We start from the raw sequence: 20820 nt of genomic DNA on the forward strand, positions 1-20820 counted from the left end.
AATGATAATTGAATCAAAGTAACGGAGCCAACAAGCCTTCTGTCTTTTCTCCCATCTGCTCTTCCCTCTTCCCTCCCTTCCCCTTCCCCTTCCATGGAAGAAACCCCAGTGCTACAGTAACTATTCCTCAAATCTTTGGGAATATGTTATCATCTACATAACATGTAGCTCACATTGTGGTTGGAAGAAAGTTCTTCTGAGTAGTTAATTTGCAACAGTAGATTCCTACTTCTCATTCAGTTTTTGGGCTGCTCAGCAACCCACCTATGCATCAACTTGAAAGTGAACAAGCCAGAGGCTTAAATGTGTATTATTAAGAGTTCACCATGGTTCTGTGGCAAGGTTCAGGTGAATTTGCCAGTTGTATGTGGAAAGGGGACCACCAAGTCTCCTTTCCGCATACCAACAGCATCCTGCTTCGCTTCCAAATTAACCTGTTTTGCTATCTGTGAGATGTCCTGGTGGTCCCCTTTCCACATACAAACTGGCAAATTCACCTGCTCCCCAAAGATGGAAATGGTACATAGAACTAATATAAGAAACATTCCGTCAATTCTATGAGGACATAACCAGGATACTAATATTTAAATTTGATACTTTAATACAATCACTATCTCAATGTAGTAGAATACCAATTTGAGGGAGCCTGAATATGTTTTCAAAATGTGAAGTATGCCTATGGTTGAAACATTTTGGCTCCATTACTTTGATTCAATCTATTATCATTATCTTCCCCAACAGCTCTGCACCTCCACACCCCAACCCAGTTGTGTTTTAACTTTTCTGTGGCCCCTGTGTTGTCCTGTCACATTGGAGGGGGGAATCAAAAGGATTTTCTAGCAAGGGGGGAAATCCAAGGGGTTTTTCCAGCAGGGAGGGGAAATCCAAAGGGTTTTTCCAGCAGCACTCCATTCCGTTCCTCCCTCCTTCCCCCTCTCCCTAAGTGTGCTAGAAGAGCAAATGGGGGGGACGGGACTTGCTGAATTCCACTTCATTCCATTCTCTCTGTCTCTGTCTCTGTCTCATATCTCTGTCAGGAAAGAAAAGTTTTCAAGAAGAGCAAATTGAGAGCGGGGGGGAGAGAAACCTTGCTGAATTCCATTCCACTCCATTTCATTCTCTCTCTCCCTCTCTCATCTCTCTGTCAGAAAAGAAAAGTTTTCAAGAGGAGCAAATGGGGGAGGGACCTTGCTGAATTCCATGGGCAGAAGCAGAGGCAGGATTGATTGAATTTGGCAAAATGTTTAATCATGACATTGATTTGAACGACTACAGAGATTTTTTTGGAAAATGTGATCAAAGATCCAGACCTAAAAAATTCCTGACAGTATCAAAAAAGTTAGAGATATTGTCAGGACAATTGCAGTTAGTTCAGCAGAGGTGGAAAGGGGTTTCTCAAAAATGAACCTCATATGTTCAGAGCAAAGAACCAGCGTAATTGTTCCAAACATTAGTAATCTGATGACAATAAGCATTTTTGGCATGCCTGTTTAGAGATGGGACCCAATTCTTACAGTCAAAAAGGGGCTCAGAGCATACCATCCCACGACTGATGATCCACAAATGAAGACCAAGAAAAGTGCAACTGAGGAGTCTGGAAGCCTAAGAACAATCTGGAAACTTCAACCACAAAACCAATAACACAAGTAAGTACTCGAGTGTATCTCTTTCATTGTGTTATTCTTATGTAAGGTGTAAGTGCATGCACTAAAGTATTTAAAAAAAAAGTCTTCCTTTCTGTGTTTCTTCTTTGTGCAGGTCATTGGAGCAAAGTGGTAAGGTGGTGGTGTTCAAGATTGGCAAGGACAGTCATCTCTCCTCTGTAAGTAGCTGTTTTATTGTTTTATGTGCTTGTTTCATCCTAATGCAGTGCATGCAATTGAATAGTTCATTTCTGTGTCTCTTCTTTGTGCAGGCCATTCATTAGAGCAAGGTGGTCAGTAGGAGCAGTAGCCAAAGGCAGATGCACAGGAGAGAAGAATGTGAGCTGGGTGCATCGATGGAGCAGGTGCGTGAACCACATCATGTGCCTCACCCGCCCCCGCCCCTCTGCCTGCTGCCAATAAAAGTGCTGCTGCTACCATGCCTGTTTCTTGAAGAATCAGCTGTGGAGTTCCTGGCCATCCCCCATGTCCTCTGGCAAGTGAGGCACCGCTTCCCAAGGCCCCCATCAGCCAGGAAAAGCCAGCCATGTGAGATGGGAGTGGGGGGGCAGGAAAGAACCCCACCACTGCCCAGGCCAGTTATATTATGTTAGTGGGCTGGATCTGGTCCATGGGCCGTAGTTTGAGGAACCCCGATCTAAATCTTTCTTCTGCAGGGCTAATCTTTCCAGGATGGGCAACATGTCAGTGCTGCTATTAAGCTATGCTGCAACCTGCTTGCTGCTGGCAGCCTACCATAAAAATGGGAGAGGAGCTGCAGGATGGAATGAGAGGGAGGGTTGCCAGTGAATACCATGAGGAAATGAAATCAAGCCTTCCACTGTCCTATGAGAAACACTGGCTGCTTCAAGATCAAGAAAGGAATGCCAGTTGCAAGACAGGGACTGTTTCCAAAACAATTTGTTAGCACCCATATTTTTCGGTGTATAAGACTCACTGCCCCGCCCTAAAAGCGGGTGGAAATGTCTGTGTGTCTTATACAGCAAATGTTTCCACAGCCCTGCCCACCCACCGGCCCTCACCCTTCGACCTCTACCTCCCAGCAATTTGCAGCAAACAGCCTGATCAGCTTCAGCACAGCCTAATTTAGCACGAACAGCTGATCAGCAGTTGGATCAGCCTGGAATACCACCTATCAGCTGTTCCAGGCTACAGGGATTGTCACCTCCCATCACCGTCACGACCCTATCACCACCTCTGCATGCCCAGTTTTCAGCCTCCATGTGCCCTGTTTTCGGCCTGAGTGTGCATCATTTTTGGGCTCCATGTGCCCCATTTTTTGTCTTTATGCGCTGTTTTCAGCCCGTTTCAGGTGGGGATCACCGCCACCACCTATGCCTGCCATCTGGGACAGATCAAAAATGGGGCATGCAAAAGACAAAAATGATATGTGGTGGTAGTGATGGGCAGCGGCAGCGATTCCCGCAGCCTGAAACAGCTGATAGGAAGGCAGATCCAACTGTCAACCAGCTGCTCATGCTAAATCAGGCTGGGCTGAAGCTGACCAGGCTGTTTGCTGCAAGGAGGCAAATTGCTGGGAGGCAGAGACACTTTTTTTTCTTGTTTTCCACTCCAAAGGCTAGGTGTGTCATATAGTCCAGAGCATCTTATAGTTCAAAATATATGGTAATAGGACACTTGATAACCATGGGGTGGAAGGGGACATGGAAAAGTTAAGTATATACCTCAGATCCATCTTTGATTCTTCTGGCTTTAATAAAGTATATTTTTGGTTAACCATGGGCCTAAGAGTTGTTTTTTTTCCTAACTGACCAAGTAGGGACAGCTGACAAATTGCTTTGGTCCCTGCAAAGGTGGGTTAGATATTGATAGTTACATTCCATTTCCCAAGCCTGTGACCTTGGGAGGATGAGACAATGACTCAGGATGGCACTAAGCTTAGTTTTTGTTTCCCCATTCCCCAGTTCCCTCCCCCAATTGTTTGTGGCAGGTTGGCATCTAATGAAGCAGGACTGGCGTGAGGGATGGCAATTCTAACATTCACCCACCCCTCCCTGAAAAAGGGTTAGTCGTAAGGGGAAAAAAGAGAAATTAGTATTAGGGATTTAATGAAATTTATCAGGGTATTGGTTCTGGAATTTGCAAAGCAAGCATGGGGATTGCACATGTTGGGCATTGACACACTCAAACTCAGAAAGCAGAACTTTTTTTCAAAGGATCAAGTACTGGAGTTAGCTTCAGTGAATTTGCGAGTCAAGGATGTCTGATCTCAAAATATTGTTCCCCTTCAATCAGGATTGAGGCAGATGGTGGCTTTGTGGTGGGGTGCAAGGGTAACACAACTGTGAGGGTGATTCAGCTTTAAAAGGCTGAATATGCCTGAGGTTTTTGGGTAACTAATTCAACTGTCACCGGATGGGGGAACCCTGATGATGGGGAAAGGGCCAATATATTTTGGTCCCAATTTTATGCATGTTTTCCATCTGTTCCTTCATATCATTTTTCATATCATTATGTTTTTTGCCATGGTATCCTGGATAGACTGAAACATCATTAGTATCTTTTTTGAAATATATTAATCTTTTCTTGTTGCAACATATTGTTTAATGATCTAATGATTAATGATATAGAAGCACAAAATAATATAGCTATCTTGAGTAAGGTGGGTAACTTTAAATGGCTGAGCAAATACAAACATACTTTTCAAATAAACAGCTATTTAAAGTTACAACTGCCAAAACATCTTAGGGAGATATTTACGTGAGTGAGGTTCAAACAGCTTGACACAATGGTCAATTTCCATATGGGAGATTCCATTCTATACCCTACAATGGATGTCTCTCCATTTGCGGAGCAGCAGTGGTAGAAAATCTGGCTCACTTGGTCTATATACCAAACAAATGACCCATTGGGATCCCCATATCAAAACAACTTATGTGCGGCCAGAATCTGAAAATAACATTTAACACAGCAGAGTACTTAAGCAAAATGGTTCGGTTGAGATCAGCATATGTGGGACTGATTGGGATAGATTGTAGGGGTGATACCAAAATATATTTTTATCATATTTTATTTATCTATATATTAAATTATTGTATTTTATCTCAATTTCATTTTGAACTATATTTATTCCAATTTCATTTTAAATCTTATTTTATTCCAATTTCATTTTAAATTGTATTTTATCCAATTCCATTTTAAATAGTTTTTATCAGATTTTAGTAATAATTTGTGTCTGGAACTCTGCACTTTGATATGGCCCAAGGGCTAATCAATAAAGTAAACTCTCAAAATGAAACTCGCATTTGGACAGCTTAGCGCAGTGATGGCAAACCTTTTTTGGCTCGCGTGCCAAAAGTGGGGGGAGTGAAGGGGGGTCATGCATGGGTGTGCCACACTCATAATGCTTTGCGCATGACCCCAGTGTGCATGCGTGCACAACCGGTGCTCCCATTTTTGGCATCTCTTTTTCCACCCTCCCCAGGCTCCAGAAGCTTTATAGGAGCCTGGGGAGGGCCAAAACAGCTTTCCCCACCCTCCCGGAGGCCATCAGAAGCTTCTGGAGTGCGAAAAACCGGCCCTATGGGCAAACCGGAAGTTCACAAATTGACTTCCGGGTTGCTCATAGGGCTGGTTTTAGCCCTCTCAAGCCTTCAGGGAAGCCTCCTGAGGGCTCCTGAATGCTCTGGAGGGCTAAAATCGGCCCTACAAACAACCCAGAAGTAACTTCCAGTTTGCTCATACTGTAATTTTTTGCCCTCCGGAGCCTTCAGGGAAGCCTCCTGAGGGCTCCTGAACGTTCCAGAGAGCTAAAACTGACCCTACGAGCAACCTGGAAGTCCGTTCCCAAACTCCCGGTTTGCCTGTAGGGCTGGTTTTTCACACTCCGGAGGCTTCAAGGAAGCTTCCTTGAAGCCTCTAGAGGGCGAAAAATGGCCTCAAAAGGAGGCCGAAGTCAGCTGGCCAGCGTGCCGTGACAAATGGTTCCACATGCCACATAGGTTTGCCATTACAGCTTTAGCATTTACGTTCTCTGCCAGAAGCTTATTAAGGACTTGGCAGACTAGCTTGACATGCTCCTCCATCGTCTCAGTGCAAATGAGAATGTCATTCAGGTAAACTAGGACTCTCTTATACAAGTGCTCGTGCAGCACCTCGTCATTCATGAGGGGACATGGGTACATATTTTTCATGCACACCCCATTGATTCCCCTAAACTCTACACATAATCTCGTTTCCTTGAACAGGACTGGGGCCACTACTTGGGATTTAGCTGGCTGGATAAAGCCCCTGGCTAGGTTCTTGCAATGTACTTCCTCAGATTCTTCATCTCCTTGGGGGTCATGAAGTACATCTTGGGCTTGGATATTTTTGCCCCTGGCAGGATCTCAATCACTCAGTCTATGGACCTGTGAGGAGGCAGCATGTCATACTCCTCCTACCCAAACCCCTCTGCCAGGTCCTGGTATTCTCTGGGGATGGTCTGGGTCCCCTGACCCTGCCCTTGGATGTTCTGGGCCCTCAACTCCTGTCCTCTGTAGAGAGGCAACCAGCAGGTGATGAACTTCTCAGCACTCCCTTCAGGAGTCTTATTGTTATGTCTGGCACATTGGATGAAAACATTCTACATTCCATAAGACCCCCCTCTCCCCCATAAGTATGGCAACTAAGAAATGAAGCAAGAAAAATATGGCTTCAGCTAGAGTCGTTTTGAGAGTTGACATACATACTGTACAATTGAATCCAATTATTTTCCATTCTCCTACACTCTATTTGACTTAAAAAATTTGGGAAGGATTTTTTCATGAGCTACACTTAATTATAGACATAGAGGATATCCATTTGTAAAGAATTGTTTGTTAGTGCACAACTTTTCTAGGTCCAGTTGCAGCTACTCTATACTTTGCATGCAGAAATATCAAGATTTATTGTTTTTAATACTGCTTCAAATCAGTTTCTGACTGATTTTGGCAGCAGCATATAATCAGTTTGATTCTGAGAGAAGCATGATAGGTTCTAATATTTCCAGATTCTACATTTTTGGTCAAACACACACAGCAACTTACACAGGATTGGTTTTGCATTTTAATAAATTTTCAAGAAATCTGTTTTTCAATATTAAAGTAAAAACATTTATATTACTGAATATAGCACCAACTCCAACTTCATTAACATATACAAAGCATTGCCACTTTTGGAAATTCTCTTATTTTAATTTTTTTTCACATCTGGGTGGACTGAAACCCTGATTTCCAGTTCCATTAAATAGTGAACTAAAGATTCCTCTAATACGATAATCTTAACGCATACTGCAGGATTCAGTTGCAACTCACAGGTTCATTTTATTCAGCACAGCAAACTAATACTCTTGGCCAAAATTTAATTTGTCTCTTAAAGCTTTGTTTCATTGTATCCCGATGTATCTTTCTATGTATCTTACTATGTATATGTAGGAATATAGATTTAATCCTACAGCAGCTCGTTTAGCATATGACAGGGCAGTCAATTTTTTTCAAAAGTATCAACCCAATGCCCAAGCAGTTTTACTCATAAAAAGTTTGATTTATCAGGTTTAAAGTTTCAGAGCCAATTTCTTCATTTGATTCCTAAAACTCTAGCCATTCCATCATGTAAATACAGTTTGCAGGAGATACTTCTCCACCTTCATGGCAATCATCAAAAACCTAGGAAGAGAATAAGATACAAATATGATATATTATTTGATCAAACTGTATTAACCAATATTCACAAACAATTATGTGAACAATTTATATACAAGTAACCTTACTTCTAAACTCTGTAAGTGTAGAGTGGTGCTAGCTGCTGCTCAGAGAGAATCTATGAATCCATGAAAACACACAAATTATATAGAATAACAGAATTGGAAAGGATTTGGAAGTCTTCGAGTCAAACTGTCTGCTCAAGCAGGAAATTCTATATCATGGTTTCTTAAAAACTTCAGTGATCAAGCACCCACAACTTCTGAAGGCAAGTCACTCAACCGTCAGGAAATTTCTTATATTTAAGATGGTGTTCTGACTCAGCCTTAGCAGAACCAATAAACAGACTCCTGGCCCCCCAAAAAACCCTCTTCGTGTAGCTACTGTGAATTACTGTCATCCACACACCAGAAAGTCCAGGCAATACGTACTGATATCAATATATATAATAACACTAGACTATGTTCATTTGATTAATGTAGGAATTTTTATTTGTATTAATATTGGTTTTGTATCCAAATGAACAATACTCAGACGCCACTCTGTCCATGCAATACTTTGAGCATTACTTTGCCTTGGACTCTGATTTAATTTTGGATGTTATTTGGAACCCTGGCACAAGCTATGCTAAATGAAAGAATAAAGATGATGGAACTAATAGAGGAATAACAGACAAAAGAATAACAAATCACCAGGACCAGACAGACTACCTGCAGAAGTTTATAAACATTTACAGGATGCATTAAGTTTATTAATGCTAGAGGTGAAGTATTGCTAGAAGCTAAGATCCCAAATACTTGGATAGAAGCAGATATTACATTAATCCTGAAAGAAGATTCAGATGTAACACAATAAAGAACTAGTAACTGCATTACTAAATGCAGACTACAAAATATTTTTATCAATAATAGCAGAAAGATTTAAAATATTTTTGAATGAATTTATACATCCAGACCAAAATGGATTTCTACCCAAAAGACAAATTAAAAATAATGTAAGATTTATCTTAGATATGTTGGAGTGCAATCAGAAAAATAAATGGCATTGATCTTTTTAGATGCACAAAAAGCATTTGACAATGTAAACTGGCAATTTATATTACACCAATTAGAGTGTATGGACTTCGGTGAGAGGTTTATAAACATGATTAAGACAATATATTCCAAACAAATGCCAAAAGTGATTGTGAACAGGGACTCGACTGAAATTTTTGATATTAAAAAGGCACAAGACAAGGACGCCCTCTGTCCCCATTGTTATTCATATTAACATTGGAAGTGCTAAACAGAAGTATTAGACATGACCCAGAAATAAAAGGTATGGAAATAAAAAGAGAAAAGTACAAATTGCAAGCATTTGCGGATGACCTAGTATTTATTCTAGAAGAGCCATTGGAAACCGGCTCCAAGCTAATGGTAAAATAGAAGAATTTGGAGAAGTTGCAGGATTGAAAATAGATAAAGAAAAAACCAAAATATTAGTTAAAAACCTCACAGATAAAAAGAAAAATGAATTGACAAAGAAGACAGATCTCCAGGTAGTTAAGAAAGTAAAATATTTGGAAATCTATTTAACGGCAAGATGTGCAACAATTAAAGAAGATAACTATACTAGGTTAACATAACAAATCAAACGGGATCTGGAAAATTGGAAAAACCTGAAACTGTCAGTGGTAGGAAGAATAGCAGCCATAAAAATTTCAGTTGGCCTCCCAATTATCAGCTGTTTCAGGCATGTGGAGGCAGCAATAGACAATGGCAATCACTGCAGCCTAAAACAGCTGATGGTCGGGAGGCCTGCTTGTGCTAATCAGGCTATGCTGAAGCTGAAACTGGCTGTTTGCTGCAAGGAGGCTGGTGGGTGGGCGGGGCTACATTTGGTGTATAAGACACACCCAAATTTTCATCCTCATTTAGGGGAGGGAAATGCATCTTATACGCCAAAAAATATGGTAACTTTTTTCTTCCCATACCCATCCACATGAAAACAGGAACAGAAGGCTCTATCAACAGTCAGCTTATGCCTTTGTCATCTCTCAGTTGTGCTACTATAACTCGCTCTATAGGGGACTGTTCTTGAAAATGACCAAGAAACTTCAGCTAAATATAAGATACAATTATTCATATACAGAGGAAATGCCCAAAGATAAACTGACTACCAAACTGTTTCTACATGGTGTTCAAGTTGACTGTAATAACGATTCAATTCTCCCCCCATCTTTATTTTGGTCATGTCAACTTGGCATATTAAATATTTCTGCCTGCTATATTCCACAAAACATAGAGAGGTGGATTGGACTCTGAACTTGGGAGTTTGTGAGAATGATTGCTCTTGAGATAATATTGAGAAAACCTGTTAAAACTTGTGTCTTTACGTGGGCATGGGGGATTGAGAAGTTGATAAAATCTGTACCTGGGATGTCTATGAGCATTGCTTTCTTATTGCTATTATTGCTAAGAATTTTGTTTCTATGGGCTTCTATAAATTTATTGCAATAAAGAATATAAGCCAACCAGAATTGGTGATTATGACAATGAGAGGGACATCTGTTTTGGAATCCACAACTGGTTAGCCAACTGCAAAAGTTGCTGTGTGAACACAGCAAGTATATTCTGGAACTTAAGGCTGCTGTTGATTCTGTTCCTAAGAGGCACAAAGACTTCCAAGTGGTGATTAACACCGATAAGAAGCCTTGTGGAAAGCACTGAAGTCATTTCAATGCCCCCAGAAGTGGCTGTTCTCATTGTCGGCCAGGATTTTGAGAAGAGAGATATCGTTCTCCACAGCAGAGACAACAGCTTGTTACGAATCAGTGAGGTTTAGTCTCCAGTACCCTCTGATGTTCTGCTGTGGAGAAGATGGCTATTATATCAATATACCTCAGTGTGAACCAAACACCAAAGTTCCTCTCAAGAAGACCGTGTCTGCTGCTGCCTTTTACATTTACAGGATAATGGAGCGTGATGGCGAAGAATATTACCTACTGCTGTTCCAGTTCTGTAGTGAAGCATGGGTATCCAACCAACTAGTGACTGATATTTTTAACTTTTCCTTGATATTTCAACACAGAATAAAAGGGATTTTTTTAAAAATTAAACCTGGAATGAGCAAATAAACTACTAGTAATATAAGCCAAATAATAAATTTTCTGAAAAATATCAATCCAGTAGTTTCTACAATGTATTCACCAATAGAACCTTACTTGAATGATTTCCCATTCCTGCTTAATTATTTTACCAGATATAAAACAATACCCTGTACAGGTAGTCCTCAACTTACAACCACAATTGAGTCCAAAATTCCTGTTGCTAAGTGAGGTATTTGCTAAGTGACTTTTGCTCCATTTTACAATCTTTCTTGCCACAGTTGTTAAGTGAATCACTGTAGTTATTTAGTAATACGCATGTTAAGTGAATCTGGCTTCCCATTGATTTTGCTTGTCAGAAGGGTAAAAAAGCTAACCACGGGACACTGCAACTATCACAAAATGAGTCAGTTGCCAAGTCAGTTGAATTATGATCACATGACCATGAAGATGCTGCTCACATAAGCAGGGGGACGCTGCAACAGTCGTGAGAAAACTTAATATAATAGTAAGTCACTTTTTCCAGTACTGCTATAATTTTGAACAGACACTAAATGAAGTAAGATGAGGACTACCTGTATTCTGAAGTCTAATTTGAACGACTGATATGCAGATAAATTTTAATGAGTCACATTAGTAAAACATCTGATCTCAATATATTATACCTGAGGAATACTTACTGGACAAAGTCCGCAAGGTATCCGTATCAACCCAGTGGGTTGTATAACTGGATTGATAGCTCTGTAGAGTTTCATGTGCCCATCTACACTCCCTGCTGATGCTTCCTTTGCAGCAATAATGGTCATTTCTACTTTTCCATCATATATTAAGGTATTTAAAATGGTTTCTATATCTTCCATTGACAATTCCACCTAAATAATTTAAAAAGCTCAAGTAAGAATTATTTAAGAAAAGGAGTATACTGATGCTTGAAAAGCAGGCTATTGTAAATGCTTCTATTACACAACTTATGCTTAATTGGACTGTTTTTTAAAAATCCAATTGGAACTTCAGCATGATTTCAGCATGAAAGGATTAACATTAGTTTAGTTATCAAGAAATGTGGTAAAGGCAATTACTTTCAAATTACATAGACTATGCATGCTCCCTCTGAGGGAGATGGGCAGTCTAGAAATACAAATTATAAATAAATAAAAATAATAAAGAGGAGTAAAATTGTCAGAGGTAGGCTGAATATCCATTTTAAAAAGGAAACATAGTTCACCCAAAAGCAGACTTTATGTCTATGCCAGACAAAAAAAAAGAATAAAAAGTGCTTTAAATCAAGGGGATCATAAAGCTCATGTACTGTATCTGAACTCTCACTAATTCAGAATTAGTTTTGCCATGACATGATGCAAGGAGGCCATCCAATACTATTAAAAATATGCTCATGAAAAAATATGTCCCTTTTTTTTCTATCAGGTATAATCTTAATTTTCTTCAAAACTGAAATCTGTTTTATATTCAATTAATATTAAAAGTAATTGCTAAACCCAATAACCCAACATTTCTTCAAGGTACATTCTGAAGCTATACATTTTAATTTAAAAGTCTCGATTGAACCCAGACTACTATTGCTTACAGGAAAAAAATACTTCCTTTTCTTTTTCATTCTCTCTTTCTTTCTTTTCATATTTCTGTGGATAAAAACTAAAAAATAGGATCTAATTTTTAATAAATAATATTCAAATTGATTTACAATCCAACTGATTACTTTTTTAAAATGGATCCTGAAAGCCACTGGCAAAAATTAACAATTATTCAGATACCCTTTAGAACCATGAATGAGTTACGACGAATAGTAGCAGCTTCAGTCCCCATAAAGTGACCACTGCATTAATGCAATTCAACTAAAGGTGGACATTCACATGATCTACAAAAACAACAAAAAAGAAAATGCCTATTATTTTGCAAGACACAATGTTGTTCTTTAAGTACAAAATGAAAAACTAATACACCACTGGTCTTACCTTACTAATACCTAGCTCACTGATATATTTCCACACCTCATGAGAAGAAGCGAATGAGCTGTTTCTTTGTATCATAGGATTCTGCTTCGTTTCTCGAGCTGCTTCAGCCTACAAGATAGTACCAATGGAAAAAAGATATAGTAGAGAAGCAACCTATATCAGTGGATAAGGGCATTTTAGCTGGTATTCATTCAAAGATGTTTGCAAGTAAGCTATTCATACAGTCTTTTAAATAAGCATTTCTTGGCATCAAAATAATTAACCTTTAACAAACGCCTCTGTGGCTTCCCTTTGCTGCACTTCATTAACTTCTTCAACATTAATGTTTTTTTTAAAAAACAAATGCTGTAAACTTTAATAAATGATTTTTAAAAAATTATTTTTTATTCATAGACTGGAGTCATAAACAGTAACAATTACCACAGTATCTAGCAGGAAATAAAACTGGCCTATTTTTTCTTCAGAAAAGTGTTTGCAACTTTCTTCAGAGAATAGAAGAAAACACAAAGGGATTTGTTATCTCATGATTTAATTTTACTCAATAATGAGTTGGCTAAAGAGTTAGCTAATAAAGTTGAAATGACACAAATACTGGAATAAAACTACACGAAATGCTGACATTCTCAGTGCTATTAAAAGTTAAAGATAGGCAGTATATGTATTCTGGAAAGCAGAATGTTAGAAATTTAAACATGTAAATTAGAATTCTCTGTAATATACTAGGACTCTGGACTTTTTTTTTTATGCCACATAAAGTGCCACATCTGCCATATTAAATGTAGGTGCCTAACCAGCTTGTGGGATCATTACATGAAACATCTGCTTTTTTAGTTATATCCCAAAGATCCTTTCCTTAGGAATAGTTTTAATGTACTCAAACTGTTCGGGGGGAAAAACCATTATAGGAGTCACAGGCTTCATAGCATCCACTATAAGAGGCAAGATCCAATTTGAATACTCTGAAGTATCACAAAATTATAGTTAGAAAGCATCATTAATACTACCCAACTCCTTGCTCTATAAAATTTATATACAGTCTGAGTTTTTAAAAATCCAGCTAAAGAGAATCTACAAATTTGATAAAAGTAGGGACTGGAAATCTTAAGAGACTTGTTGCAATGATCTGCAGTAAAAGTTGGACAGATTTAGAGAAACCTTATCAAATACAGAATGATAACTATCACCATTATAATTAGTTAGGATACATTGTTGTGTTGTAACTGATCTATTTTTTTCTTATTTTCCCCCTTTGCACAGCAGGGAGATTGAAGAGGAATGAATTACAAGAGAATGTGTACGCACACAATTGGGAACAAATTGGGATTTTTGTGTAACATGCCTGCATCTCCCAGTGTTGCCAGTACTATCACAAAGCTTCCGTGGGTATTCCCCATTGAGTAACTACTTGCTCCCTCGTAATTCCCTCTTGTAAGCGGGGAAAGAAGAAAGGGGAAAGAATGTTTGCAAATTACATATATACCTTAGCAAATTACATTTACCTTAGTCTGAAGAAATTTAAAACACTGTTGATTTAGCACCTCTACAAATTCAGATTCGAAGTCTTGGTCACTATACCAAGCTCCTCCTGTCACAGAACGATCCGGCTGGAGATTGTACAACATGTACACTTTCTTCTTGGATGCCTATTGAGTTAATGACATGTTTTATTCAACTCCTCTGCAATATGAAAAACTTCTAATATTTATCTTTAAGAAAATTTATCCTGTATGATACAGGTATGCCTCAACTTACAATGATTAGTTTAGTAATTATTTGAAATTACAATGGCACTGAAAAAAGTGACTTACGACCATTTTTCAAATTTATGACTGTTGCAGCATCCCTGTGGTCACATGATCAAAATTTGGAAATTGGCAATTAGCATGTATTTATGTTTGCCGTGTCCTGGGGTCATGTGATCACCTTTTGTAACCTCTTGACAATCAAAGTCAATGAAGAAACCAGATTCACTTAATGTCCATGTTACCAACAACTGCAGTGATTCACGTAACAACTCTGGCAAGAAAGATTGTAAAATGGGGCAAAACACACTTAATAATGGACTTGCTAACAACAGACATTTTTGATTTAATTGTACTTCTAAGTCAAGAACTACCTGTAGTGCTCCAGGGTCTTTGAAAGATATGGTTCAATGCTTCCAAGTTCATGTCTGCCAGCTCCTTCAGAACTCTGGGATGTAAAACATCAAGTCCCGGTGATTTGAACTTGTCTAGAACAGACAGGCGTTCTTTTATCATTTTCTTTCTTAATTTAATCCCTAGTCTGTCTTTTACAGTTGTTTTTGGTAGGTTGGGCTGTATTATCTTTTTGCGTAAAGATAGATGCAAAGAATGAATTAAGTAGCTCTGCTTTCTCTCTATTGCCTGTTACTTCCTTGACATCTTCTCTCATTAGTGGACTGATGGTTTCCTTGACTTTTTTCTTGTTTTTCATATGTTGAAAGAAACTTTTACTATGGTATTTTTGACATTTGTTGCAAGTCTTATTTCACTCTGAGTCTTAGCTTTTCTAACTTCATCTTTGCAAGTTTGGGCTATTTGTTGGTATTCTGCCTTAATTATATGTCGCTCTTTCCATTTTTTGTACTTATCTTTTTTGACTTTCAGTTTATCAGATAGTTTGTGTAATCATGTGTGTTTCTTCTTGGATTTCTTGTTTTTCTTTTTCAGCGGAATTGCGCTGGACTGGACATTTATAATCATACTTTATAGTTTCCCAAACTTCTTGAATTGTTTTCCCCTTTATGATTTTCATCCATCCCAAGCTATTTCTAAGTTCGTTAAAATGAGCTTTTTAAAAGTCTAAGGCACTGGTTAGATTATATTCTATTGTTTGTGTTTCGATTATATTGAATTCCAATGATATGGTCACTCTCTCCCAAAATTCTGGCTACTTCAATCCTCTCTTATCATTTCTTCTCTATTAGTAAGAATTAAGTCCAGTATAGCTATCCTAATTCCAACTTCTATCTTTTGACAAAATTGTCAGTCAGGTTGGTCAGGAACCTGTTTGATATCTCACTTGATGCAGAATTTGTCTCCCAATTGATGTCAAGATAAAGTCCCCCATTACTATTGTGATGTGTTTCTTACAGATATGTTAACTGGTTAACAAAAAGTTTATCTATTTCTTCTGCTTGATTGGGTAGCCTGCAATATACATTTATGGAAATCTCATTCTTTTTTTTTCTTTTATATTGACCTATATGCATTCCTGGAGACTTTCATTCTTGGTTTTATGCATTTTTGTAGAGATGTAGTGAACGCTTACATATAATGCAACTCTACCTCCTCTTTTATTTCTTTTGAAATTTGTATCTCTCCATCTGTACATTTGGGTCATGAGTTTACCCCCCCCTTTTTTTGATTGCTCAAAGTTCCAATTTATTAAGAGAGCCATATTAGCACATTTGGGAAGACCCAAATCTGAAAGCTTCCTGGTTTTCCCCATACAGTTGAAAGTTCAAGATCTTGCTCCCACACCCGTAAGTCCATCACATGGTCCAATCTCCCACTGCCACGCTGGCAGCTCCACCCATCCAGTTCCGGTCAGGTGCAGAGGTGCAAAGACAAAGGATGACATTGACTTTCTAGAAAGAATTTTGTTATGGCTACATTGCGTTCTAACTCTGTACAATCCCCCCTCTCATTTTCTCACAATAGAAAATGCATAGTAGAATAATAGAAAGTGTGGCGGGCCAAAGATCCAAAAGAAAATATGGCTGCAGGCTTGACAACTGATGGACTTCAACAGCTGGCTGGGGAATTTTGGGAGTTGAAGTCCTTTTATAAAAAACTTTATTTTCTTTAGGCAAAAATCACATCTTTGCAATCACACTTTCCCTTTAAATGAGCAGTGCCGAGGCGTTGGTGTGTGTCCCGAAGAGGGGGTGGGGAGCCCAGGAGAGATGTCTATCGGGTCTGGGGGACTGGTTTCTTGCCCCCACCATAGCCCTGTGGACTCCCCCCCTTCCCTCCTGGCGCGGCGCTTTCTTCCGCTTTTGCCGCTGTCCCTACGAGGCTCCACGTTGCCTGACCACCTTTCTGCTCAGACTGGGACTCAAGGATCCCAACGACAGGCCTCCTGTGGTGACCAGTGCCATCCACTGCTGCTACTACTCCAGGAGTATCGCATTAGTCACCACTATTGCCATCATTTTGTATTAGACGCCATTACTCCGGAGAGACAACGAGCTGGCAGCTTGGACTCCCTCCAGTGGCCACTACTGCAACTGCAGCCCTCGGATTTTTATATGCATGAACGAACTACACCTGTTCAATCAGTGTCACCTCTCTCTGTTCTAGTGTCACTACTGCAGCCACTCAGACTCTGCTTTTTACTAAACGTTTGGCAGTCCGGACTTAACATCTTTGGCAGGCCCCTAAACCATCTAGACTCCTGGGACTTTTCAATCCTACTAGAGGGAGAGAAGCACCATCCTCCCCCCTCTATGTATTTTCAGCGGACTGGAACTGGGCCTTTAACCATCCTGCCAATTAATTGCCAGAGGAAGGGAGAGGAGTGGAGTACCTCTCCCCCCCTCCCCCCCTAGGGGAGGGTGGAGGACGCCTTGGACTATCACAAGCTTAGCACGGACTTGCCAACTTGCGCAACTTTTAATTTTTAAATTTTAATTTTTTAAATTGGTATGTTGAGTGCATGAGATTGTCTGGGATGGTGTGAATGACCTCACTTTTATTATTATTATTGTTGTAATCTGTGTTTTTTAACTACTCGTGAGGACTGCTTGTGTGAGAGCTTGGGTATGATTGACTCGGAGGACCTGCCGGGATTTGCGGGGGTCACCGGGGTGGTCGGGGGGACTATGGCCACGGGAGAGGGTCGGAGCATTGCAGTCATAACAGGGAGGGGCAGATATGGCGGGGACTTTAGGGCAAGCCATTACCGGGGAAGGAGGGTTCGCTACATTACAGAGATCCCTCCTTCCGGCCCTATGAGCCCCACTCCAAGACCAGATGGCGCGAGTAGTCAGGACCCTGGTCTCAGGCTGTTGTCGCTAAATGCCAGGTCTGTTGTTCACAAAGCTCCCCTCGTCCGGGACTTAATTGTTGACGAGAGGGCAGACCTGGCATGTATTACTGAAACCTGGCTGGGCACAGAAGGAGGAGTCCCCCTTGTAGAGATGTGCCCAGAGGGATTTCAGGTGCTTCATCAGCCGAGAGCCCAGGGAAGGGGTGGCGGTGTGGCTATTGTTATCCGGGAGTCTTTGTTACCTCGTAGGGTCCCTGCTCCGGAGCTTGTCGGGTGTGAGTCCCTGCTGATAAAGTTGGACCTCAAGGGTCAAGTGGGTTTGCTGCTAACGTACCTGCCTCCCAACTGCGTTGCAGCATCCCTCCCCTCGCTCCTCGAGTCAGTAGCCGAGCTGGCAGTTGAGTTCCCCAGGCTTATAGTTCTGGGGGACTTCAATTTGCCATCGCTCGGTGAACGCTCTGATGGGGCGCAGGAGTTCATGGCTTCCATGACAGCCATGGGCTTGACCCAGGTAATTCGGGGCCCAACCAATGCAGCGGGTCACATGCTCGACCTCGTATTCCTCTCGGAGCAGTGGATGTGTGATCTTGGTCTGAGGGGTAATGAGATCATACCCCTGTCGTGGTCGGACCACTGCCTACTGAGGCTTGACTTCCGGAGGCCAAACCCCCACCGTAGGGAGGAGGAACCGACCAGGTGGTTCCGCCCCAGGCGACTTATGGACCCGTTGAGGTTCCAGACGGAGCTTGGGGTTATTCCTGATACTCTCGCCCACAGTTCGGTGGAGACTCTGGTTGCCGCCTGGCATTCGGCGGCGTCGGAGTCTCTTGATCGGATTGCGCCACTACGGCCCCTCCGGGCCAGTGGATCCCGGAGGCCTCCTTGGTTCACCGAGGAGCTCCGGGAGAAGAAACGCCGGAGGAGATGCCTAGAGCACCTGTGGAGGTCCGATAAGTCCGAGGCGAACCGAGCACTTCTGACCACCTGCACCAAGGACTACGTTAGGGCATTAAGAACTGCCAAAAGATCATACATCTCTGCCTTGGTCGCGTCCGCCGAGTCACGCCCAGCCGCCCTGTTTAGGATAACCCGCTCCCTCCTTAATAGGAGGGATGCGGGAGACCCCTTGCAGGGTAGGGCTGAGGACTATGCTCAATTCTTGGCGGACAAAATAGCTCGGTTTCGATCGGACTTGGACTCCACCGCAGTAGATCCAGCCGAGACACAGGAGGACTACTTGGCAAATCACCTCTGGGTTGAGTTCCAGGATGTTGCTTCTGGGGATGTGGACAAGGCCATTCGAGCTGTAAGTGCCTCCACCTGCATTCTGGACCCGTGTCCCTCCTGGCTGGTTGCCAACAGCAGGGAGGTGACACATGGCTGGATCCAGGCGGTCGTGACCGCCTCCCTTCGGGAGGGGCACTTCCCTACCGTACTTAAAACGGCGGTGGTGAGACCCCTCCTGAAGAAACCATCCTTGGATCCAGCCATTTTAAACAACTTTCGTCCTGTCTCCAACCTCCCCTTTATCGGGAAGGTTGTTGAGAAGGTGGTGGCCTTCCAGCTTCAACGGGCCTTGGAGGAAGCTAGTTATCTTGACCCCTTCCAGTCTGGCTTCAGACCTGGTTACAGCACAGAAACCGCTTTGGTCGCATTGACCGATGATCTCTGGAGGGCCAGAGATGGAGGCTATGCGTCCATCCTGGTTCTCCTTGACCTCTCAGCGGCTTTCGATACCATCGACCATGGTATCCTTCTGCGACGACTGCGGGAGGTGGGAGTGGGAGGCACTGTTCTGCAGTGGTTCTCCTCCTACCTCTCGGACAGGTCGCAGTCGGTGTTGGTCGGGGGGCAGAGATCGTCCCTGAGGCCCCTAACATGTGGGGTGCCCCAGGGTTCGGTCTTATCCCCCCTACTATTTAACATATACATGAAACCGCTGGGCGAGATCATTCGGAGGCACGGGATAAAATACCACCAATATGCGGACGATACGCAACTGTATCTGTCCGCCCCGTGCCAACTCAATGAAGCGGTGGACGTGATGAACCAGGGTCTTGAGGCCGTTAAGAACTGGATGAGCGCTAACAAACTGGTACTCAACCCGGACAAGACCGAGTGGCTGTTGTGTTTCCCTCCCAACAATTTGGCTAATGTACCAACACTTAGGCTGGGGGGTCAAATTTTATACCCCTCAGATAGGGTCCGCAACTTAGGAGTCCTCCTGGACCCACAGCTGACTTTTGACTACCAGCTGTTAGCTGTGACCAGGGGGGCATTTGCCCAGGTTCGCCTGGTCCGCCAGTTGCGGCCCTACCTAGATCGGGAGGCTCTCGCAACAGTCACTCGAGCCCTTGTGATCTCTAGGCTGGAATACTGCAATGGGCTCTACATGGGGTTGCCCTTGAAGTGCATCCGGCGACTACAGTTAATCCAGAATGCAGCCGCGCGAGTGATAGTGGGCGCACCGCGGTTCGCCCACGTTACACCCATCCTCCGCGAGCTGCGCTGGCTACCTGTCGGTCTCCGGGTGCGCTTCAGGGTACTGATGACCACCTTTAAAGCACTCCATGGTAGTGGATCTGGGTACTTGAGAGACCGCCTCCTGCCGATTACCTCCCTTCGACCAACTAGATCGCACAGACTGGGCCTCCTCCGAATTCCATCTGCCAGTCAATGTCGACTGGCGACTACACGGAGGAGAGCCTTTTCTGTTGCAGCTCCGACCCTGTGGAACGATCTCCCCGTTGAGATTCGTACCCTCACCACCATCCAGACCTTCCGCGCAGCCCTTAAGATCTGGCTCTCCCAGCAGGCCTGGGGATAGGTTTCCAAGTTACCCGCCCGAGTGTTGATTGCTGAACGAAAGTTGTGTTTTTATTTTTTTCTTTGTTCACATTTTGTTTTGTCCTTTGATACTGCACCCCCTTCCCTTGTGATTGTAAGCCGCCCTGAGTCCCCTCAGGGAAAAGGGCGGCCTATAAATCTTAATAAATGAACTAAAAATGAAAATGAAATGAACATTACACTTCTTTTACATATCTGTTGTGATTCTTTTATCTGTACATATAAGTCTTATATAACTATAAATAAATATGCATTTATATTATCATACCTTTTTTCTTCATTCTATATATGATTCTATGTATTCTATGTATAATCTTTACTACATTTGACTCATTTTGTATCCATTTCCTATTATTTATTTGCTACAGTCTATTTCGTATTTCTATCTTTTAAACATTTTCCGGTTTTATAGTTGTTTTTTAATTTATCGATCTTTCTTCTTTTCTTTTTTGCTTTCATACTTCCCCCCCTTTCCTTTAGCCAATTATACCATAAATCCCATACAAAGTAAATTCAGATTCTTCTTTCTCTTTTAATTCTTTCATGAGCCTATCCAT

General features: G+C 41.7%; 1 protein-coding gene across 1 annotated transcript in view; it reads right to left on the minus strand.

The window, feature by feature from the left end:
* Positions 1 to 6697: 6697 nt before the first annotated feature.
* POLR3F (RNA polymerase III subunit F) overlaps positions 6698 to 20820 on the minus strand; it is a 52673-nt gene continuing 38550 nt past the window's right edge. The window contains exons 6-9 of the mRNA XM_014053252.2: positions 13903 to 14046; positions 12404 to 12511; positions 11111 to 11302; positions 6698 to 7309 (exon numbers count right to left, since the gene is read on the minus strand). Of these exons, the coding sequence (XP_013908727.1) occupies positions 7232 to 7309; positions 11111 to 11302; positions 12404 to 12511; positions 13903 to 14046 (522 nt within the window). The 3' untranslated portion in view covers positions 6698 to 7231. The remainder of the gene's footprint in view (positions 7310 to 11110; positions 11303 to 12403; positions 12512 to 13902; positions 14047 to 20820) is intronic.

This window comes from Thamnophis sirtalis, unplaced genomic scaffold (assembly GCF_051295495.1).
Source record: "Thamnophis sirtalis isolate CommonGarterSnake01/CBP01778 unplaced genomic scaffold, rThaSir2_p1.2 scaffold_8, whole genome shotgun sequence".
Lineage (NCBI taxonomy): Eukaryota > Metazoa > Chordata > Lepidosauria > Squamata > Natricidae > Thamnophis > Thamnophis sirtalis.